The sequence below is a fragment of the Narcine bancroftii genome, chromosome 3 (genome assembly GCF_036971445.1).
Source record: "Narcine bancroftii isolate sNarBan1 chromosome 3, sNarBan1.hap1, whole genome shotgun sequence".
Lineage (NCBI taxonomy): Eukaryota > Metazoa > Chordata > Chondrichthyes > Torpediniformes > Narcinidae > Narcine > Narcine bancroftii.
The window spans coordinates 213,903,667-213,921,774 of record NC_091471.1 but is presented as its reverse complement, the minus strand read 5'-3'; the positions used below and the strand labels follow the sequence as shown (position 1 = coordinate 213,921,774).

General features: G+C 44.7%; 1 protein-coding gene across 1 annotated transcript; it reads left to right on the top strand.

Annotated features, from left to right (window-relative positions):
• Window positions 1-1,932: 1,932 nt before the first annotated feature.
• LOC138758109 (arylsulfatase J-like) lies at window positions 1,933-9,442 on the top strand. The gene is made up of 2 exons (XM_069926572.1): window positions 1,933-2,393; window positions 7,626-9,442. The coding sequence occupies exons 1-2, from the start codon at window positions 2,086-2,088 to the stop codon at window positions 8,995-8,997; spliced, it is 1,680 nt and encodes a 559-aa protein (XP_069782673.1). The 5' UTR covers window positions 1,933-2,085; the 3' UTR covers window positions 8,998-9,442.
• Window positions 9,443-18,108: the final 8,666 nt, after the last annotated feature.

Sequence of the window (18,108 nt, the reverse complement as noted above, 5' to 3'; positions counted from 1 at the left end):
CTTATCCAGCATCTTCTAATCTCCATAGGTGCTGGATTCTGGGGTTTTACTGTATCTCTATTCAGCCAGTTCTCTTCCTTCATCGTTCCAAAGAGAAAAGCCTTAGATCTGTCAACCATGTTCTTCAATCCAGGCAACGTCCTGATAAATTTCTCTGCACCTTCTCCAAAGCTTCCAACACCCTTGCACATGAGGCAACCAGAACTGAATGCAATAATCTAACCAGAGTGTTACAAAACTGAAACAGATTATTACCCAATATTATTATATTACCCAATAATATTACCCATTAAAAACAACACTGGATCCTGGGGGACTTTAACTCCAATTATTTTTTCTAATAAATTACCAATTTCCAACCAAAAGATTTAACCTTAGGACACTGCCAAGTAGAATGCAAAAAGGTAGCAACTTCGTGTCCACATCTAAAAACATAAATCCGAAAAAGTCTAGTTATTTACTGTCTATGGTGTCAAATATAAGTGAAAAATAAAATTATATTGTACTAACATGTAACTCACATTTATGGTGCTTTTCATACTTTCTCTACATAATTCCATCCAATCATGTTCATTTATTTTTATTCAAATCTTCTTCCCATCTTTGTCTTGATTTATGTACCCCTATTTCTTTTGTAACAACTTATACATTCATGAAATAAATTTCTTTGTATCTCTGTTATGCAATAACTCCACCTCTTTCTCTAGCATTAATGATTTTGACCAAAATTTTCATTCAAAAAGTTCATAACTTGATAACAAAACCTTGTATTTTCAGATACTTTCCTTTTATTCTACCTAAAGTAATAAAATTCCATATTCAAAACAATCTTCAATCCTCTTCATCCCTTGATGTTTCCACATCTTTTAAAATTGATTCCCCATAGAAAATGAAATAAATCTATTTTGAAATAAGGGTGTTTTTCTAGACATTAAGCCTCCTCCTCCAAACTCTTTATCAACCTTATTCCAAAGTTCAATTAAATGTTTCAGTTTTGGAGTTTATCCATTCGTTATTAACAATCTTGAATTCTATTTATAAACAAAGGCTTGTGGCTTTGCTTTTCCTATTTTACTAAGTTCCATATTCATCCAGGCTGGAATTTTATCAAAATCACTAATAAATCACAACTGGGTTGCTTTATAGCAATTCATAACATTGGGGAGCTGTAAACCCTGTTCTACGCCATTCACAACACCTCCAACCTTCGTGTCGTCTGCAAACTTACTGACCCATCCCTCTACTTCTTCGCCCAGGTCACGAAGCGCAGGGGTCGCAGAGCCGATCCCTGCAGAACTCCACTAGCCACTGACCTGGGGGCAGAATGTGTTTTGTCTCACCCTGCAGGCAAGCCAGTTCCGCATCAAAGCAGCCAAGGCTCCTTGGATCGCATGCCTCATGACTTTCTGAATGAGACTATCGTGGGGAACTTTGTCAAACGCCTTACCAAAATTCAGGTCCACCCCATCAGCCAATTTCCACGACCTGCCCCTCACTGAGCCTGAGAAGACTCTGGGTCCTTTCAGAATCCTCTCTACCATTGACGCAAGGAAGATGTGGTTCTGCTCCTGAGTGCTAGAAGTCGCTGACGATCTGTCCCTGACTCTTCCAGCCCGCTTCTATCAGAAGACCTTGGTCGAGGGTTCCCACACCTTCGACGTGTGCAAACCTTCGCCCTGTCCCTCATTCAGCGGGCTGTGTGCTCGTGTTAGTTTGATCGAGAGATGAGCACGTTCCCACGCCTGGCTGTCGTCCTGCAGCAGGGTTGGCCCTCTCCGTCCGCTGATGTGCTGGAGGCGGTGCGGAGCTGCCGTGGAGGCGAGCCTGCGCGCCAGACTCGCCGCGGACCGAGGTCCCCGCTGAGCCGCTGGAGAGCGGCGGACAAGAGGACACCTGACACCCGCCCCCCCCAGACGCTGATAGAGCCCAGGATGGTGGCGACAGCTCCGCCAGCCCGCACGGTCCGATCTGACTGTGACTGCCCTCTTTGGGAAAGAAAGTCACGCTTCAGCCACCGCGCCGTCTGCAGCCCTGGGAAACTGGCCCTTTAACGTTTCAAAGCGAAGGACAAGTGGCCGCCTCGTCATGTTTGGTGCTTTGGCCGGCTTTTCAGTGGCGAGTTTACTGACGTTTGGTTACTTATCCTGGGACGGGCTGGAGCCTGGTGCCGAAAACCCAGGCGCAGTCGATCCGCTGAGAGGCCACTCAACCCCGGCTAAACCTCACATGATCTTCATCCTCGCCGACGATCAGGGCTTCCACGATGTGGGTTATCACGGCTCCGAGATCCGCACCCCGACCATGGACCGACTCGCTGCTCATGGGGTGAAACTGGAGAACTACTACATCCAGCCCATCTGTTCCCCGTCCAGGAGCCAACTCATCACGGGCCGGTAAGTCGTGAAGACGTTTCTCTTCACCCACAGCCCAGAAGAGAGCAGGCACCAACCTGTTCAACAGGGAACTCTGGTCGAAGGAGAAAGTCAGCGGGTCAAACAGTCTCCGTTATATCGCAAAGATCAAGAGGCATAACCGGCCTTTTGGGCTTGAGCTCCTTCATCTTGAAACAAGCCCGAAACGTCAGTTATGTGGGCATCTCTCCCTTTGCAAGAGAAAGGCCACTGTTTCACCTTCTGAGCTACTTCATCATTGTATGATTCACTGTCCACAAGCCGAATGATTCTGCGTGCTCTTATGGGAAGCACCGCTGCTTTCAGCGGTCTTATCGTTAACCTTGTTAAGCTTGGTCAAGGAGTCAAAAGTTATGGACCCGCGGGGAGCGGGGACACGGTGCTTCCGCGGGGTCCAACCGCCCAGGGCTTTGATCGGCCCGTTAAAGGAGCCGACAGCGGGATCTGCGCCCAAGATGACGGCGCCACAGCTCCGAGGGGCTGCAGACTCCAGGGGAGCGGAGGACTGGCGCAGGGCACCAGAAAACGGGGAGATTCCCGCCACTGCCCGAGAAGGAGAAGCAGAGGAGACGACCGATGGGAGAGTGATCACAGCGAGGGGGCTCTGCGGCTGAAAGACCCACGCATGCGGCGGGCTGGCGACTGGAGGTGAGGAACCCACGAAGGCTGTCGGCTGCTGGAGACTGCTGTCGGGAGACGTGCGCCAGGCTGCTGGAGACTGGCTGGAAACTGGAGGAAGGAGTAGCGGGTAACGAAACTGCGATCCAAAGGGGTGCCTAAGGCGCTGAGGGGTTCCTGACGTGTCAGAGGTTCAGATCTGGAGCTCTGCAGAAGAGCTGGAGGCAAATGTATTGGGGGGGGGGGGGGGGTGCGGGGGACGACGACTCTCTTTTGCTTCTCTTTCTCTGACTGTAAGAGGCGCTTCAGGTAATTTCTGCCAATGGTGGATTTGTTTGCCTTCTAGAAAAGGCAAAAGCAATTTCATGTAATATGACTGTTATAAATATGACAATAAAATATTGCTTATTATTAGTATGATCATACAGGCAATGCAAATAAAAACAGCAGGTGAGGCTATGAACCCCTACCCTATTCCTTTTCCGGGGACGTTGTGCCTATACAAATGGATTAAGAGCCTGTAGTAAAATGTGATTAGAAAATGAGGTGGGGCAGAAATTTAATTGACTTTAACGTTCTGTTTTTCCCAAATTACTTTTGAGTCATTTTTAGAGACACAGCCAGTCCAGCTCACAAGTCCATGCTGCCCAATTTACATCCAATTAACCTACACCCCCAGTACGTTTTGAAGGGTGGGAGGAAACCGGAATCTGCGGGAAACCCCACACAGACACGGGGAGAATGTACAAACTCCTTTCAGACAGAGCCGGATTCTAACCCATGTGGTTGGCGCTGTAATAATCCAGGCCAAAATCAAGTTACTTCAAAGTTCAGCCTTTCAAATTCAATGATGAAGTGTAGGCCTTTGAAATTTGATGTCCAGAATAAATGATGAACTGATGGGAAAACTGGAGTTGTAGCTGCTCATGAATTCTTCTTGCGTTGCCTTTGAAGAAGCATCCATCCCACGAGCTGAGGTCATCACACTCCTGGTTCTTTTGCAGGCAAGACTCGAATTGGGCGGCCTCCACGAAACTTCCACCTGGCACCGGTCTCTTCAAGTAACTTCACTGCTCGTCACACTTAAAATGAAGGAGTCTCTCCAAGTGACCGCCACTGTTTATTTACAATCAAAATTAAGCACTTTGCTTCCCAAAAGATCCTTCTGGCACAGGTCAATCCACTGAGAAGGCCCAGTCATTCACAGAGCATGGTTTGCTCTGAATTTCACAAAAATAGCTGACCACAAGAGGTGCTTTCAAAAGCGGTTTTTTCTCCAGCAGCCATAATGGTTCTCCCTTGCAAAATCACAGTGTCTTTGCAAATGTATCGAATTCTGGAACAGACTTCCAGAATTCTGAGGGAACAAGCCTTCCCTCAGTTCTTTCATTGAATGGAATTGTTGCTGGGCTGTGACTTGCATTGTTCTTGTGTAAAATGTTAACTGTGACCATTCAGTCCCTCCTGTCTATACTATCCCTTGCAGTGATAATCCCATTTTCCTAAAACAGGAGCTCGTAATACTTGCATGTTACGAATGTGCAGAATTTACCACTGGGTTATTAAGAATCAGATCCTGAAAAAAGTGAGGTCATGCTAAATCAGGGTCACAAAAAGAGTATTTAAAATAAAATAAAGAACGCATGTACAATACCTGTATTTCAAATCATCAATTTTATTTCTTACAATCATCATTTTATTTCTTAAAAAAGAAATCAAGTGTGCGTTGCTTGAACGCAGCGTGTCGCTGGCAACAAGCAAAATCCAAAATGCTTCTGAGCTAGAGGATTTTTATGTTGTCTCCAGCTAACGTAGACTAGCCTCGAGGTATCAATGGCTTCAGGCACTTTCAGAGTAGGGGTAGAGGCTCCTCATTGTCATCCTCCTATGGTTCGGGAACCAGTGCTACAGTAACGTTACGGATGATGCTCCTATGTCGGGCATTCGTCACCGGCAGAGAACCACTGGTGAAAATCCTCTTTGCCTATTTGAAACAGCCTCTGTGCCTCACACATCTCTTCACCTGTGAAGCTGTAGGATTCTTGCTCATCATCATCTTCATCTTCTTTGGTGGATTTTTGTGATGAAAGGGCTGGACCCAGACCTTTCTCCCAGCATTTTTCCAAACACGATGAGCTGACTGCTGCCCAGCCCTCCCCTCCTAAGTGGAAAACTTCTTTAATGTTTATGCTTTTCAGATAGTCTTCCAGTGTTGTTGATTCATCTACAATTCTACAAATTAATTCAAATGTAATTCTGCTTGAACACGGGGATGATCCCCTGGATCTTAGATGTAGTGTCCTTTGGGAGGTAAGAAACTTGGATCTTTCCGTCATGGCTTAATAGGTTGGCAGCTGGCGGGAGGGCGGGACAGTTGTTAATCAAAAGAAGAACTTTGGGTTCTAGCTTTTGGTTACGAAAATAAGCGTGGACAACAGGGACAAAAGTTATGTAAATCCAATCCTCAAAGATGACGCTGGTCATCCAAGCATTGCTGCTATATGTGTACTTGAATGGTATTGACTTCATGTTGACATAGTGGAAACAGTGGGGCGAGAAAAATTTGCAAATCAGGAGTCATTTTAACTTACGTGTTCCAGTCTTGTTAACACAAAACAACAATGTCATGTGGGCTTTGAGTTGTTTGAACCCCTCACGTCGATGGATGTCATCTTTGCTAGACAGCATGCAGTCTGGGATCATCTTGTCACATAGGCCTGTTTTATCACAGTTGTACACTTGTTCTTCGATGTAGCCACCTTCTTCTAAAAGAGTTTTTAGTTCTGCTGGGTATTCGCAGTACCGTCAGCTGAGCTAATTTCTCCAGACACTAACACTTGAGAAATCCCGTGACGGCATTTAAACCGGTCTAGCCATCCTTTGCTAGCTTTGAACTGTGAGGTTTCTCCGCTGATCAACTGGTCAAATTTCTTGGCTTGAGCTTTGAGAATAGGGCCAGAAATTGGAAGGCCTTCTGAGCACTCTTCAATGAACCATTCGTACAGGGAGTCATCGAGGCTGACATCTTTGGCTCTCTTCATGCATTTGGCCTTTAGTCTCAACTCTCCTCAACTTTCCCAAGTGACGTGCGTAACTTATCTTCCTGAGATTTCCAGCCACCAAGTGTTGATTCAGGTATGCTGTTATTCTTGATCACGTCAAGTGCGTGAAGCTTAACTTTCGCTGAAAAAGATTTTTGCCTTCTAACAGTGGGTTCCAATTTGATTTGAAAACAATTTCAATTACGGAAAGAGGGTAAAAAAGGGTCCATTGGCTGATTATGTTACATCCAGGTTCGCATTAAATCGGTTGTATTTAATCAGGGTTCCACTGTATTAATATATCACAATAGTGATTCTCAGCAAAACAGTCCAACTCTAAGGTGCTATTGCTCTTCCATTGTACTTATTTTGTCTTATTCTATAGATCTCTGTCACCTATTCGGATCTCTGTAGCATGGCAAGATTTGCCTTAATATGACTTGACCTTGTTATTTTGTCAGATTTATCAGAGATAAACCAGTCCTTATCTTACCTCATGATAGAGTCCTAGAGTTTAACAGAACAGAATCAGGCCCTTTGGGTCAACTTGTGCATGCTGACTAAGACAATTATTGTTCTCCAACCTTTGTTATCTTAGTTCCTACTTTTATGTACAGATCCACAATAAGTTATAGGTTATAGCTTGTTTATTCCATTTCCAGTGCCACTTAAACAGAAGTTAAGGAACTTCTCTGGCACTAAAAATGAATTTATTCAAATGTGCACTCTCAGGCTTCCACCATTTATTGTTGGAGATTTTAAAAGCATTTCCTCTCTTGACATTTATACTTAGACATACAGCACGGTAACAGGTCCATGACCCCATGACCCCAAAATACACCAATTAACCTGGAACCCCTGTACATTTTGAAGGGTGGGAGGAAACCGGAGCACCTGGGTAAAATCCACGCAGGTCACAGGGAGACCTTACAAACTCCTTACAGACAGCCAATGCCACGAATACCTCCTTCCCAGTAAGTTCCTTTCCGCCCACGAAGCGGCCAGTTGCTTCCCCCTGCTAATGGTTGCCCTCCATTGTCTGAGGAGTAAATAATGATACTATTGTCATAGTAACCATATTTTTTTAATGCCTTTGTACCTGATTTGAATCAGGGTCACTGGTGCTGTAACCACTACACTAACCGTGGAGTGCTCTAGTAATTCTATACCACTTTCACAATGGCTCCTGCTGGTTCAAATTCTTCAGACTGATTAATTATACATGTCAATTTTGTCATTTAAGAAAAAGTTTGTAAGTGCATGGATGTGAGGGGATTGCAGGGTTATGGTCAGGGTGCAGGTAAGTGGGACTAGAGGAGATCACTTAAATTGGTACTGACGAGAGGGGCCAAGATTGCCTGTTTCCTTAATGTAATTGTTATATGGTTATATGGTTACGGTAAACAATTGCTTGTCCTTTTCAGACTGTCCCAAGTGGTCAAGTGACAGCACCTTGCAGAGTGATTCATTCTTTATAAGAGTATAAAGTCTGCAGGCAAACTGAAGTTACCAAATTGTGCAAGTGGTTGATACTGAATTTTGATTTTTTTTTTAGGTATCAGATACACACAGGCCTTCAGCATTCTATCATAAGAGCTGGCCAACCTAACTGTATACCCTTAACCAATGTAACACTACCTCAGAAACTTCAAGAAGCTGGCTATTCAACACATATGATTGGAAAATGGCATCTAGGATTCTATAAAAAAGAATGCCTGCCCACACGTAAAGGATTTGATACATTTTTTGGGTCGCTTACAGGCAGTGGTGATTATTACACCCATGAAATCTGCGATGGACCAAAAACCTGTGGCTATGACTTGCATAAGGATGAAAACGTGGCTTGGGAGTACAGAGCTCACTCTTATTCTACTTTCCTGTACACTCAAAAAGCAGTGGACATTTTAGCGTCCCACAACCCGCAGAAACCACTCTTTCTCTTCATGGCTTTCCAAGCCGTTCACACACCTCTGCAAGTACCAAAGAAGTACCTGGGTCAGTATATGTCAATTGACAATATAGGTCGGCGGAGATATGCTGCTATGGTAACGTGTTTGGACGAAGCAGTAAATAATCTTACAAGGGCATTAAAAAAATATGGTTACTATGACAATAGTATCATTATTTACTCCTCAGACAATGGAGGGCAACCATTAGCAGGGGGAAGCAACTGGCCGCTTCGAGGGCGGAAAGGAACTTACTGGGAAGGAGGTATTCGTGGCATTGGCTTTGTGCATAGTCCACTGATTAAAAACAAAGGGAGCGTGAGTCGGGGACTGATGCACATCACAGACTGGTACCCGACCCTCGTGACACTGGCAGAAGGAGAATTAGAGGAGAATTTGAATCTCGACGGATATGATGTTTGGGAGACAATCAGTGAAGGCAAACCTTCTCCACGGACTGACATCCTGCATAACATAGATCCCCTTTACACTCGTGTTAAAACCAGATCACTTCATGATGGATTTGGAATTTGGGACACAGCAATCCAAGCAGCAATCCGAGTTAAAGATTGGAAATTATTGACAGGGAATCCAGGTTTCAGTGACTGGATCCCACCCCAAACTTTCCCAAATTTTGGTGGGAAGTGGTGGAATCTGGAAAGAGTTCTATGGCCTAAAGGAAAATCTGTGTGGCTCTTTAACATCACTGCTGATCCGTATGAACGAGTTGACCTTTCTCAACAGTACCCTCAAGTTGTCAAGAGGCTACTCTTGAGACTTGCTCAGTACAACAAAACTGCAGTTCCCGTAAAGTACCCGCCGAAAGATCCCAGGAGCAACCCAACACTTAATGGTGGGGCATGGGTCCCTTGGGAGAATGAGGATGGAGAGGAAAGTAATATAATTATCAGTGATGCAGAAGAAAGACCCTGTAGTATCTGCAACACAAAGCTGCGCTTCAAAAAACCTGTTTGGGCTTAGCATTTACTTTAAGTATTTTAATTTATAAAAATGGGGAGAATGTTTAGCAAGTGCCATGATGGCACGTTACACTTTAAAATGGAGCTGATGTTGTGACTTGTGATTGCTCAATTACAAATGAATGTATAATCGAAGTGGGCATTTTTGCCTGTCCAGATCCTTTGTAATACCAACAATAGAAAATGAATGAAAGCTGACGAGGGAAAGGGCTGGAACTCCCTCAGCACAGCTCACCAAACACATTAAAACGGTGCAGAAAAGCTTGTTAAATAATGTATCTTTAAAGCTGCAAGTGTGCATTCATTTTTTAAAGAATGTCTAGTTACATTTCAGCTGAAATCCAGGATATCCCTTTCTTCTCAGGGATGGTTAAAACAATATTTTTGTTCGTATTTGGTTCATATTGAGGAGCAAACAGTCCTCATATTAACAGTTGGATAAAATTTCAGTTCAACCGCAAATGACATAATTACAATATGTTCAGGAAATAAATAAAATCCAGAAACAATTTATTTTTCTCTGGCTCTGAATGTTTCCAGGATGAGTGTTATGTTGCGGATGAGGGAGCAGTTGACACTCCATGGTGAGAGTGTGTAACAGTAGGCCTGATCTCAATTAACTCAGTCACCTACTTGGCCATTTCTGGTGAAAAGCATTGACTGGACAATGGGGAAGGATGAAACCAAGGTGACAGCAGGTCACCCTCTTGAATCAGCAAAAGATTGACTGAAATAGCCAGGGGGATCACCAGCCCAGATTCATGACTGCAATGGCTAGGGAGTCACCAGACCAGATTTATGACTGTATTAGATAGAGGGTCACCAGCACAGACTAATGACTGCCATGGACAGGGGTCACCAGACCAGAATCATGACTACAATGGCCAGGGAGTCACCAGACCAGACTCATGACTGCAATGAACAGGGGGTCACCAGCATAGACTAATAACTGCCAATGGACAGGGGGTCGCCAACCCAGACTCATGATTGCAACGGACAGGGTGTCACCAGCACAGACTAATGACTGCCATGGACAGGGGTTACCACCATAGACTAATAACTGCCAATGGACAGGGGGTCGCCAACCCAGACTCATGATTGCAACGGACAGGGTGTCACAAGCACAGACTAATGACTGCAATGGACAGGGTTCACCAGACCAGACTCATGACTACAATGGCCAGGGAGTCACCAGACCAGACTCATGACTGCAATGAACAGAGGGTCACCAGCATGGACTAATAACTGCCAATGGACAGGGAGTCGCCAACCCAGACTCATGACTGCAATGGACAGGGTGTCACCAGCACAGACTAATGACTGCCATAAACAGGGATCACCAGCACAGACTAATGACTGCCATAAACAGGGGTCACCAGCACAGACTAATAACTGCCATGGATAGGGGGTTGCCAACCCAGACTCATGACTGCAATGGACAGGGGGCCACCAGGCCAGATTCATGATTGCAATGGACAGGAGGTTACCAGCCCAGACTCATGGAGGCTGAAATATGGAGGGCAATTACTGAGATTCCTCAGACACATGGATGAAAGAAAAATAGAGTGTTATGGGGTAGGGAGGGTACTGTGTGTTTTAGGAAGGAATATATGGGTTGGCACAACATCGAGGGCTGAAGGGCCTGTACTATGCTGCATTGTTCGATGTTCAATGACTGCATTGGACAGGGGGTCACCAGCCCAGACTTTAGTGAGCTCTGCTACTCAAGCATCTGCCACTCTTAAAATTTGCTCACCAGTCCATGGCGACATTCAAATAGAGGGACTTGGTCGGCAGCTCAGTCGTGGATTAAAATCCCATCTGATAGATAATTACCAGTAATGGAACCACACCTTGCATTTATTAAGGAGGATGTTTCTGGTTCTGTGGCTTTCAAGACATACATTATTAAAATCACAGATAACAGAGAGGGAAAGGGAGCAATTCGATTGTAGCTTCATTCCTGTTAATCAAAGAAATTTTTTTTTTTAATTCTTTAATTCCTCCATACCTGTTTTTAACTAATGGTTTGAGAAATGACAAAATTTAGTTGAACTAAAATAATATTTGACCCTTCAAGATAATGTATGAGATAAAGTCATATCTGGAAGTGATTCTCCTTTCTTGTCAATTATATTATTCATCTTTCTGCTTTTTAATCAATTTGACATTTATTCTTAGGCATTTTTAAATCATTAATGGAAATCTTGAGATTTCTGACAAAGAATACGCCTCATATATACACTGAATTTGGATTTTTCACTTAAACTAATAGAAATTATTATCAAAATCCATCTTGCTCCATGACTAGATGCAGTGACTCTCATTCCATTTTTGGTTTCCCTTTAGAAATACATACAATCAAATGTAATTGCAATTCTGAAATAAAACTATGAAATTGTAATCCCCTGTGGGTTTGTAAATCTGTGACTTATGTTAGAATGAAATCAGCGTGATACAGTTTGAATAATATAAAACGTTTGTGGTTTCCTTTTCTTTAATTGAATAATTATAACCAGCCCAGCATTGCCAGGTTTTTGGATAGATTTTTGCAAATTGATACCTCCCAAAAATTCCTGTGTGTGAAAAATATTTTCTTCGGGAGCAGCGAACAGCAAACATTTGCAATATTTTTTTCTTGAAATAAACTCTTTGATGGGAAACCAAAATTTTTATTCAGCATGTTCCCTTCTTACACATTTTTTAAAACTTTTATATAACTTCTTAAAATGGTGCAAGAGTTTCTGGGAAAAAAGTATTCAGATGAATATGAACAAGAGTTCTGCCTGAGAAAGCCCCCACTGGGATGTGCACCACAAAGTCTGAAACAGGGGTGAGGAAATACAGTTCATTATGTCTTTTTGAAAATGGAAAATCCGTGTGTACGTTGAACAAATTGAAAAAATATCAAACAGCAAACAATTATCTGAAAAACACTAAGGACAATTTGTCTGTGTTTTTCCACATCAGAGGCAGCTTGTTCGTCTCCTTTTGAGTGCTGTTTATTCTATCCATTTACAATACAGCTGGAACCAATTACCAAAATGCATAATTTTTAAAGTGATTTCTGCCATATATACACACGTAATAGTCAAATTTTGTGGACCAATTTTTAGGGTAAAGTATGGGATTTCGACTAATACACACATATTCCATTTGATCGCATTAGTACCTGCGTTGTTTGGGGCATCAGGAGCGTGGAAGGGTGGGTGGACGGCTGGGAACGGGTGGTAAGTCCACATCGGAGGCATCGGAACTGGCCGGAACATGGTGGTAAGTCCAAGTTTGGAGCTTTCGGAGATCAGATGCACAGGAGAGCAGGTGTCAAGGGTCTAGGCGAGAGTCCGTAGCTGGGTGAGGTGCTGCATTTTGGTAAAAATAACCAGAAAAGGACATGTGCAGTTAAGGAAGGGCACTGAGGCATGCAAAGGAGCAGAGGGACATGGGGGTGAGGGTACAGAGTTCACTGAAGGTGGATTCCCATGTAGACAGGGTGGTTAAGAAGGCATATGGCACACATGTCAAACTCTGGCCCGCGGGCCGATATAATTATATATGGCCCGCAAGATCATTTCAAAAATGTATTAGAGGTGGCCCGCTGGCCGCCACGCCAGTATAGCGCATGCACAGTAATACAACAAATCCCAGAATGCATTGGCGTCAGCCCGCTAATCGCCCCCACCTCCTCTGTTTACTTTGCAGAGTCTCACCGTGGACTCTGGTTTTGGGGCCTGGCCAGTGTCAGGGGAAGCCAAGGCCGCTTCCCAGCGCCTGGAACCGGAGGCCTCGGGCTTGACCTCGCCAGGACCGTTGCCCACTCCCCCTCCCTGCCGCAGGCCGACCCGCAACTCACGGTGACAGGGCCGCTGATCCCCCGAGATGCCGCCCTGCAGCGAGAGCCGATGCCCCCACACTGTCGTGTCCCCCCGTCCACCCCCCCCCACCACAGCGCGGCCTGGCCAGTGTCAGGGGAAGCCAAGACCGCTTCCAGCACCCGGAACTGGAGGCCTCGGGCCTGACCTCGCCAGGACCGTTGCCCACTCCCCCTCCCTGCCGCAGGCCAACCCACGACTCACGGTGACGGGGCCGCTGATCCCCCAAGATGCCGCCCTGCAGCGAGAGCCGATGCCCCCGCACTGTCGTTGTCCAACCCGATCGCCCGCAAACCCCGCCCTCCCGCACACAGGCCTGAGTAAGTATTATGAACTTTAATCTCAGGATAAAACGATCTTCCAATAGTTTCATGTCACAGTGATAAATATATTCCTGGTTAAAAATGGTCCTGCACCTGGATACAAGCTCATTAGGCATAAAACTTGAAAAGTGTGTAAATCAAAGGATATCTGTACCAATGGAAAAAGGGCATGGCAAATAACCCTGCTAGAGTTCATGCCCACAATCAGTCATCCATTTGATTGTTTCAGGAATCATATTATTCTCCCACATTCTCAATAGCCCTCAGATTTTGCTATTCGACAGCACACTAGCAACATTTGACAAATCCTCTATAGAGAAATATTATTTATTGAATATTTTATTTCTCATTTGTTAATGCTTCTGGAAAGAGTTTATCCAAAACTATTATTAAACATTTATTTTAATAAGAAAAAGTTTAACATTACATATGTTGAAAGAAGAGAAAACTTGCAGATGTTGTTGAAAATTTTCAATAAATATTTAGTTCGGCCCTTGACTTAGTCCAAGTTTTTAATTTTGGCCCTCCGTGAATTTGAGTTTGACACCCCTGGCATATGGTATGCTGGCCTTCATAAATCATAGTATAGAATATAGGAGCTGGGAAGTGATCCTGCAGCTGTTTAAGGCATTGGTGAGGCCTTGTTTGGAGTACTGTGCTCAGTTCTGGTCTCCAAATTATAGAAAGGATATAGATAGGGTGCAGAGAAGGTTTTCAAGGATGTTGCCTGGCTTACAGCATCTGGATTACAGCGAGAGATTAAGGAGACTGGGACTTTATTCATTGGAACGTGGACAACTGAGAGGGGACTTGATAGAGGTATTTAAAATTGTGAAAGGAATAAATAGTCTCCCCTGAGGGCAGGGGAGGTTGGAACAAGAGGGCATGAGTTAAGGATAAGGGGGCAAAACTTTAGGAGAAATATATTAGAGGATGCTTTTTCACTCAGCGAGTGGTGGCAGAATGGAATAATCTTCCAAAAGAGATAGTTGCGGCAGGGTCCCTTCTGTTATTTAAGAGAAGGTTGCATGTGTACATGGAGGTGAGGGGGTTGGAGGGTTATGGGAGAAGAGCAGGAGGGTTGAGCTAGTGGAGTTGTTCAAGTGAACCGGTGTGGACTCGAAGGGCTGACATGGCTTGTTTCCACGCCCTAAACGGTTATATGGTTATATGGTTATATTCACATTCATAGGACCTCTGTATCTAGCACCAGGTTATTCTGGGACAGACGCAGTGGGCAATTTTCCACCATAAGCTGGAGTTGTATGATTGGACTCTATCTGACATCCACAGGTGATGCAGATGTTGGGTTCGACACTCAGCTGAGTGGTGGTTGTGCTTCAGCCCATGCTCATGAATAGCCAAATTAGGGCCTTATCTATTAGCATATCCCAGAGGAAGATCACCTGTGAAATTTTGTGGTGAACAATTCCTTAAACTAGTGGAATACAATGACTTCAAAACCTCCAACATCAACTTCAAGGACCTCAAATAGAACAGAGAATCATAGACATAGAAAACGGGTGCATTCAGCCTTCGAGCTTGTTCCACCATGGCTGATCATGTGACTTTGGTTCCCTATTCCTACATTTTCTCCATTCCCCTTGTACTGACAATAACCACACCAGCAGTGTGAGTATAAGACAGCTTTAATAAACTAGTATGTACACTAAGAGGTCTTGTCTCTGCAAGATGAACCTGGAAGGCTAGACTGTAGCTCTGGACTGCTTTATAGACAAGGTCACCAGGATGACCCCTGGTGACCTAGTGATGTAATTACATATCACCACATCCCTCAATCCCCTCAAACAATTGGGCCTCATTCAATGCTCCATTAAATATATCTAATGAACTGGTCTCAACTCGTCTCACATGTTCACAACCCATATTCACAGTCTTATCCTTAGGCTGTGTTCTAGACTTCTTGCATCTAGCCTATTCAGTTCTGCCAGAATGTCAAATGTCTCTTCATTCTTCTCAGTTCCAATGTTTAACCTTAGTCTATCCAGTCTTTATTCATACATCAGTCCTACCATTCCAGTCCTGCCATCCGTGGATGAGGGAGTCGAGAACCAAGAGTTCCAGACCTCAAATCTGGGGTTGTGAAATATCAAAGTCTGCAGATTGCAGTAAAAACACAAAAATGCTGGAGGAACACAGCAGGTCTCACAGCATCCAGAAGAGGTAAAGATATATAACCAAAGTTTCAGGCCTGAGCTCTTCTTCAAGGTTTGACAAAAAAGGCAGGGAAGAAGGGAAGAAAGGGCAGGGGAGAAGCACAGGCCAAGAGCCAAAAGGTAATGTTTGGATATGGATAGGAGAGCTGGAGAGGAAAGGTGAGAATTGATTGAATAAGGGCAGCACTCTGTGAATTGAGAGCTGGAGGAAAGGAGACAGAGGGAAATGGGAAAGAGAGAGAGGGAGAGAGAGAGAGAGCTGGAGGAAAGGAGAAATAGAGATGGGGAAGGGGAGAGAGGAGCAGGGTGGGGAGGTCGCTAACAGAAACTGGAGAAGTCGATGTTAATGCCATCTGGTTGGAGAGTGGCCAGAAGGAATAAGAGGTATTTGTTCCTCCAATTTGTGGAGGACAGTCTAGCAGTGCATGAGACTGTGCCAGAGATTCTGGAGGTCAGGACAGTTAGAAAATGGTGGCAGGAAGCTGAAGAATGGTTACAGGAGTCAGCGGATTAAGCGGTGTTCAAGAATTTTGCTGAGAATCTGAACGAGTACACCGAGGCTGTCACAGACTTTATCAAAACAGCTGTGGATGAGTGCATCCCCACCAAATCATTAAGGGTTTTCCCCAACCAGAAGCCCTGGATGAATAATGAAATCTGGAACCTGCTGAGAGCCAGATCACAGTCATTTACGTCTGGAGATCCAGATAGCACCGAAGGAGCAGGTATGACCTGTGGAAAGCTATCTCCCAGGCAAAGTGGAGATGCCGGATGAAAATGGAAACAACAAAGGTCACCTAACAGCTGTAGCAGGGCCTAAATGCCTTAGCCTGTTACAAAACCAAATCTGGTAAAGTAGCTGACAGAAAAGTTTCTCTCCCAGAGGAACTCAACTCTCTATGCCCAATTTGATGACAGTAACAGTCAAGAACCACCCCCACATCCCCTGATGATCCCATCCTGTCCATATCAGAGGACAACATGCATTCTGCCTTCAGAAGAGTAAATCCAAAGAAAGCATCTGGCCCGGATGGAGTATCTGGCCAATTGTTAAAGATCTGTGCTGGTCAACTTATCAGGGTATTCACCAATACCTTCAATATCTCACTCTAGCAAGGCATGGTGCCCACCTGTTTCAAACAGATATCAATCATACCAGTGCCTAAGAAGAGTGCAGTAACCTGCCTTAACGACTATTGACCAGTAGCACTTGCATCAACAGTGATGAACTGTTTTGAAAGGCTGGTGATGAAGCAGATCAGGTCCTGTCTGAGCGGTGAGATGGATCCATTCCAGTTCACCTATCAAAGAAACAAATCAACAATGGATGCCATCGCAATAGCTCTACACAAAGCCCTGGAACACCTGGAAACCAAAGATGCATACATCAGGATGCTCTTTATCAACTACAGTTCAGCATTTAACACCATCATCCCCTCAAAACTGATCAGCAAACTCCAAGTCCTGAGAATTAACACCCCACTGTATAATTGGATCATGGATTTCCTCACCTCCACACCATAATCAGTGAGGATTGGTAAGAACATCATCTCGACAATCTCCATCAATACCGGTACACCATAGGGCTGTGTTCTTAGCCACCTGCTCTACTCACTTTACACCTATGACCATGTAGCTCGGTATGACAATAACACCATCTACAAATTTGCTGACGATACCATGGTAGTGGGTTGTATAAAGGAAGGGGATGTTTCAGCATACAGGATGGAGATTGAAAACTTGGCTGAATAGTGCACCAACAACAACTTTGCATTCAATGTCACCAAAACTAAGGAGCTGATTGTTGACTTCAGGAAAGGAAAGCCAGTGAATACAAACCAGTGATCATTGGGGGAATCAGAGGTGGAGAGGGTAGTAAGTTTAGGCTGGAAAAAGGAATCTCAAGGCTGTATGTGATGTCACATGTGTTCTCTGACAATAAATCTGAAATCTGAGACCATGGATAGACATGTTGGCAAGGGAACGGGATGGGGAATTGAAATCTGTAGCCTCTGGGAGATCCCTTCTATTGCAGCAGACAGAGCTAAAGTCCTGAACAAAGCCATCTCCCAGTCTGTGACCAGTCTCTCTGATGTAGAGGAGACCACAACGGAATCACCAGATGCAGTAGATGACCCCTGCAGATTCACAAATGAAGTGTAGCTTCATTTGAAAGGACTGTTTAGGGTCCCAAACGGTGGTGAGGAAGGAGGTTTGGGTGCAAGTGGAGCATCTCCTACGGTTACAGGGATAGTTACCAAGGGAGGACTGGATGAGAGAGTCGCTGTGGGAGCGATCCCTGCAGAAGGCGGAGAGGGGAATATGTATCTAATGGTGGGATCACATAGTAGGTGGTGGAAATGGCAATGGAGGATGTGTTGGATGCAGAGTTTCATGGTGAGGACGAGGGGAATCCAGTCCTTGTTGTGCACAAGGGCCGAGGGGGCCCGGGCAGATGTGCAGGTAATAGAGGAGGTCTGGGTAAGAGCCAAGTTGATGGTGGTAGAGGGGAAGCCACATTTTTTGAAGGAGGACACCTCAGATGATCTTACATAGAAGACCTTGTCTTGGGTGTAGATGCGACAGAGATGGAGGAATTGAGAGAATGGAATGGAATCCTTACAGGGAACAGGGCATGAAGAGTAGTTGAGATAATTGTGGGAGTTGTAGAGTCTATAGAAAATGACTGTCGATGGCTTGTATCCTGAGATGGAGTCAGAGAGATTGAGAATGTGGAGAG

Coding starts and splice junctions, on each gene's coding strand:
- LOC138758109 (XM_069926572.1), top strand. CDS start 2,086: ATGTTTGGTGCTTTGGCCGGCTTTTCAGTGGCGAGTTTACTGACGTTT. Junction 2,394..7,625: donor AGCCAACTCATCACGGGCCG/GTAAGTCGTGAA, acceptor TTTTTTTTTTAG/GTATCAGATACACACAGGCC.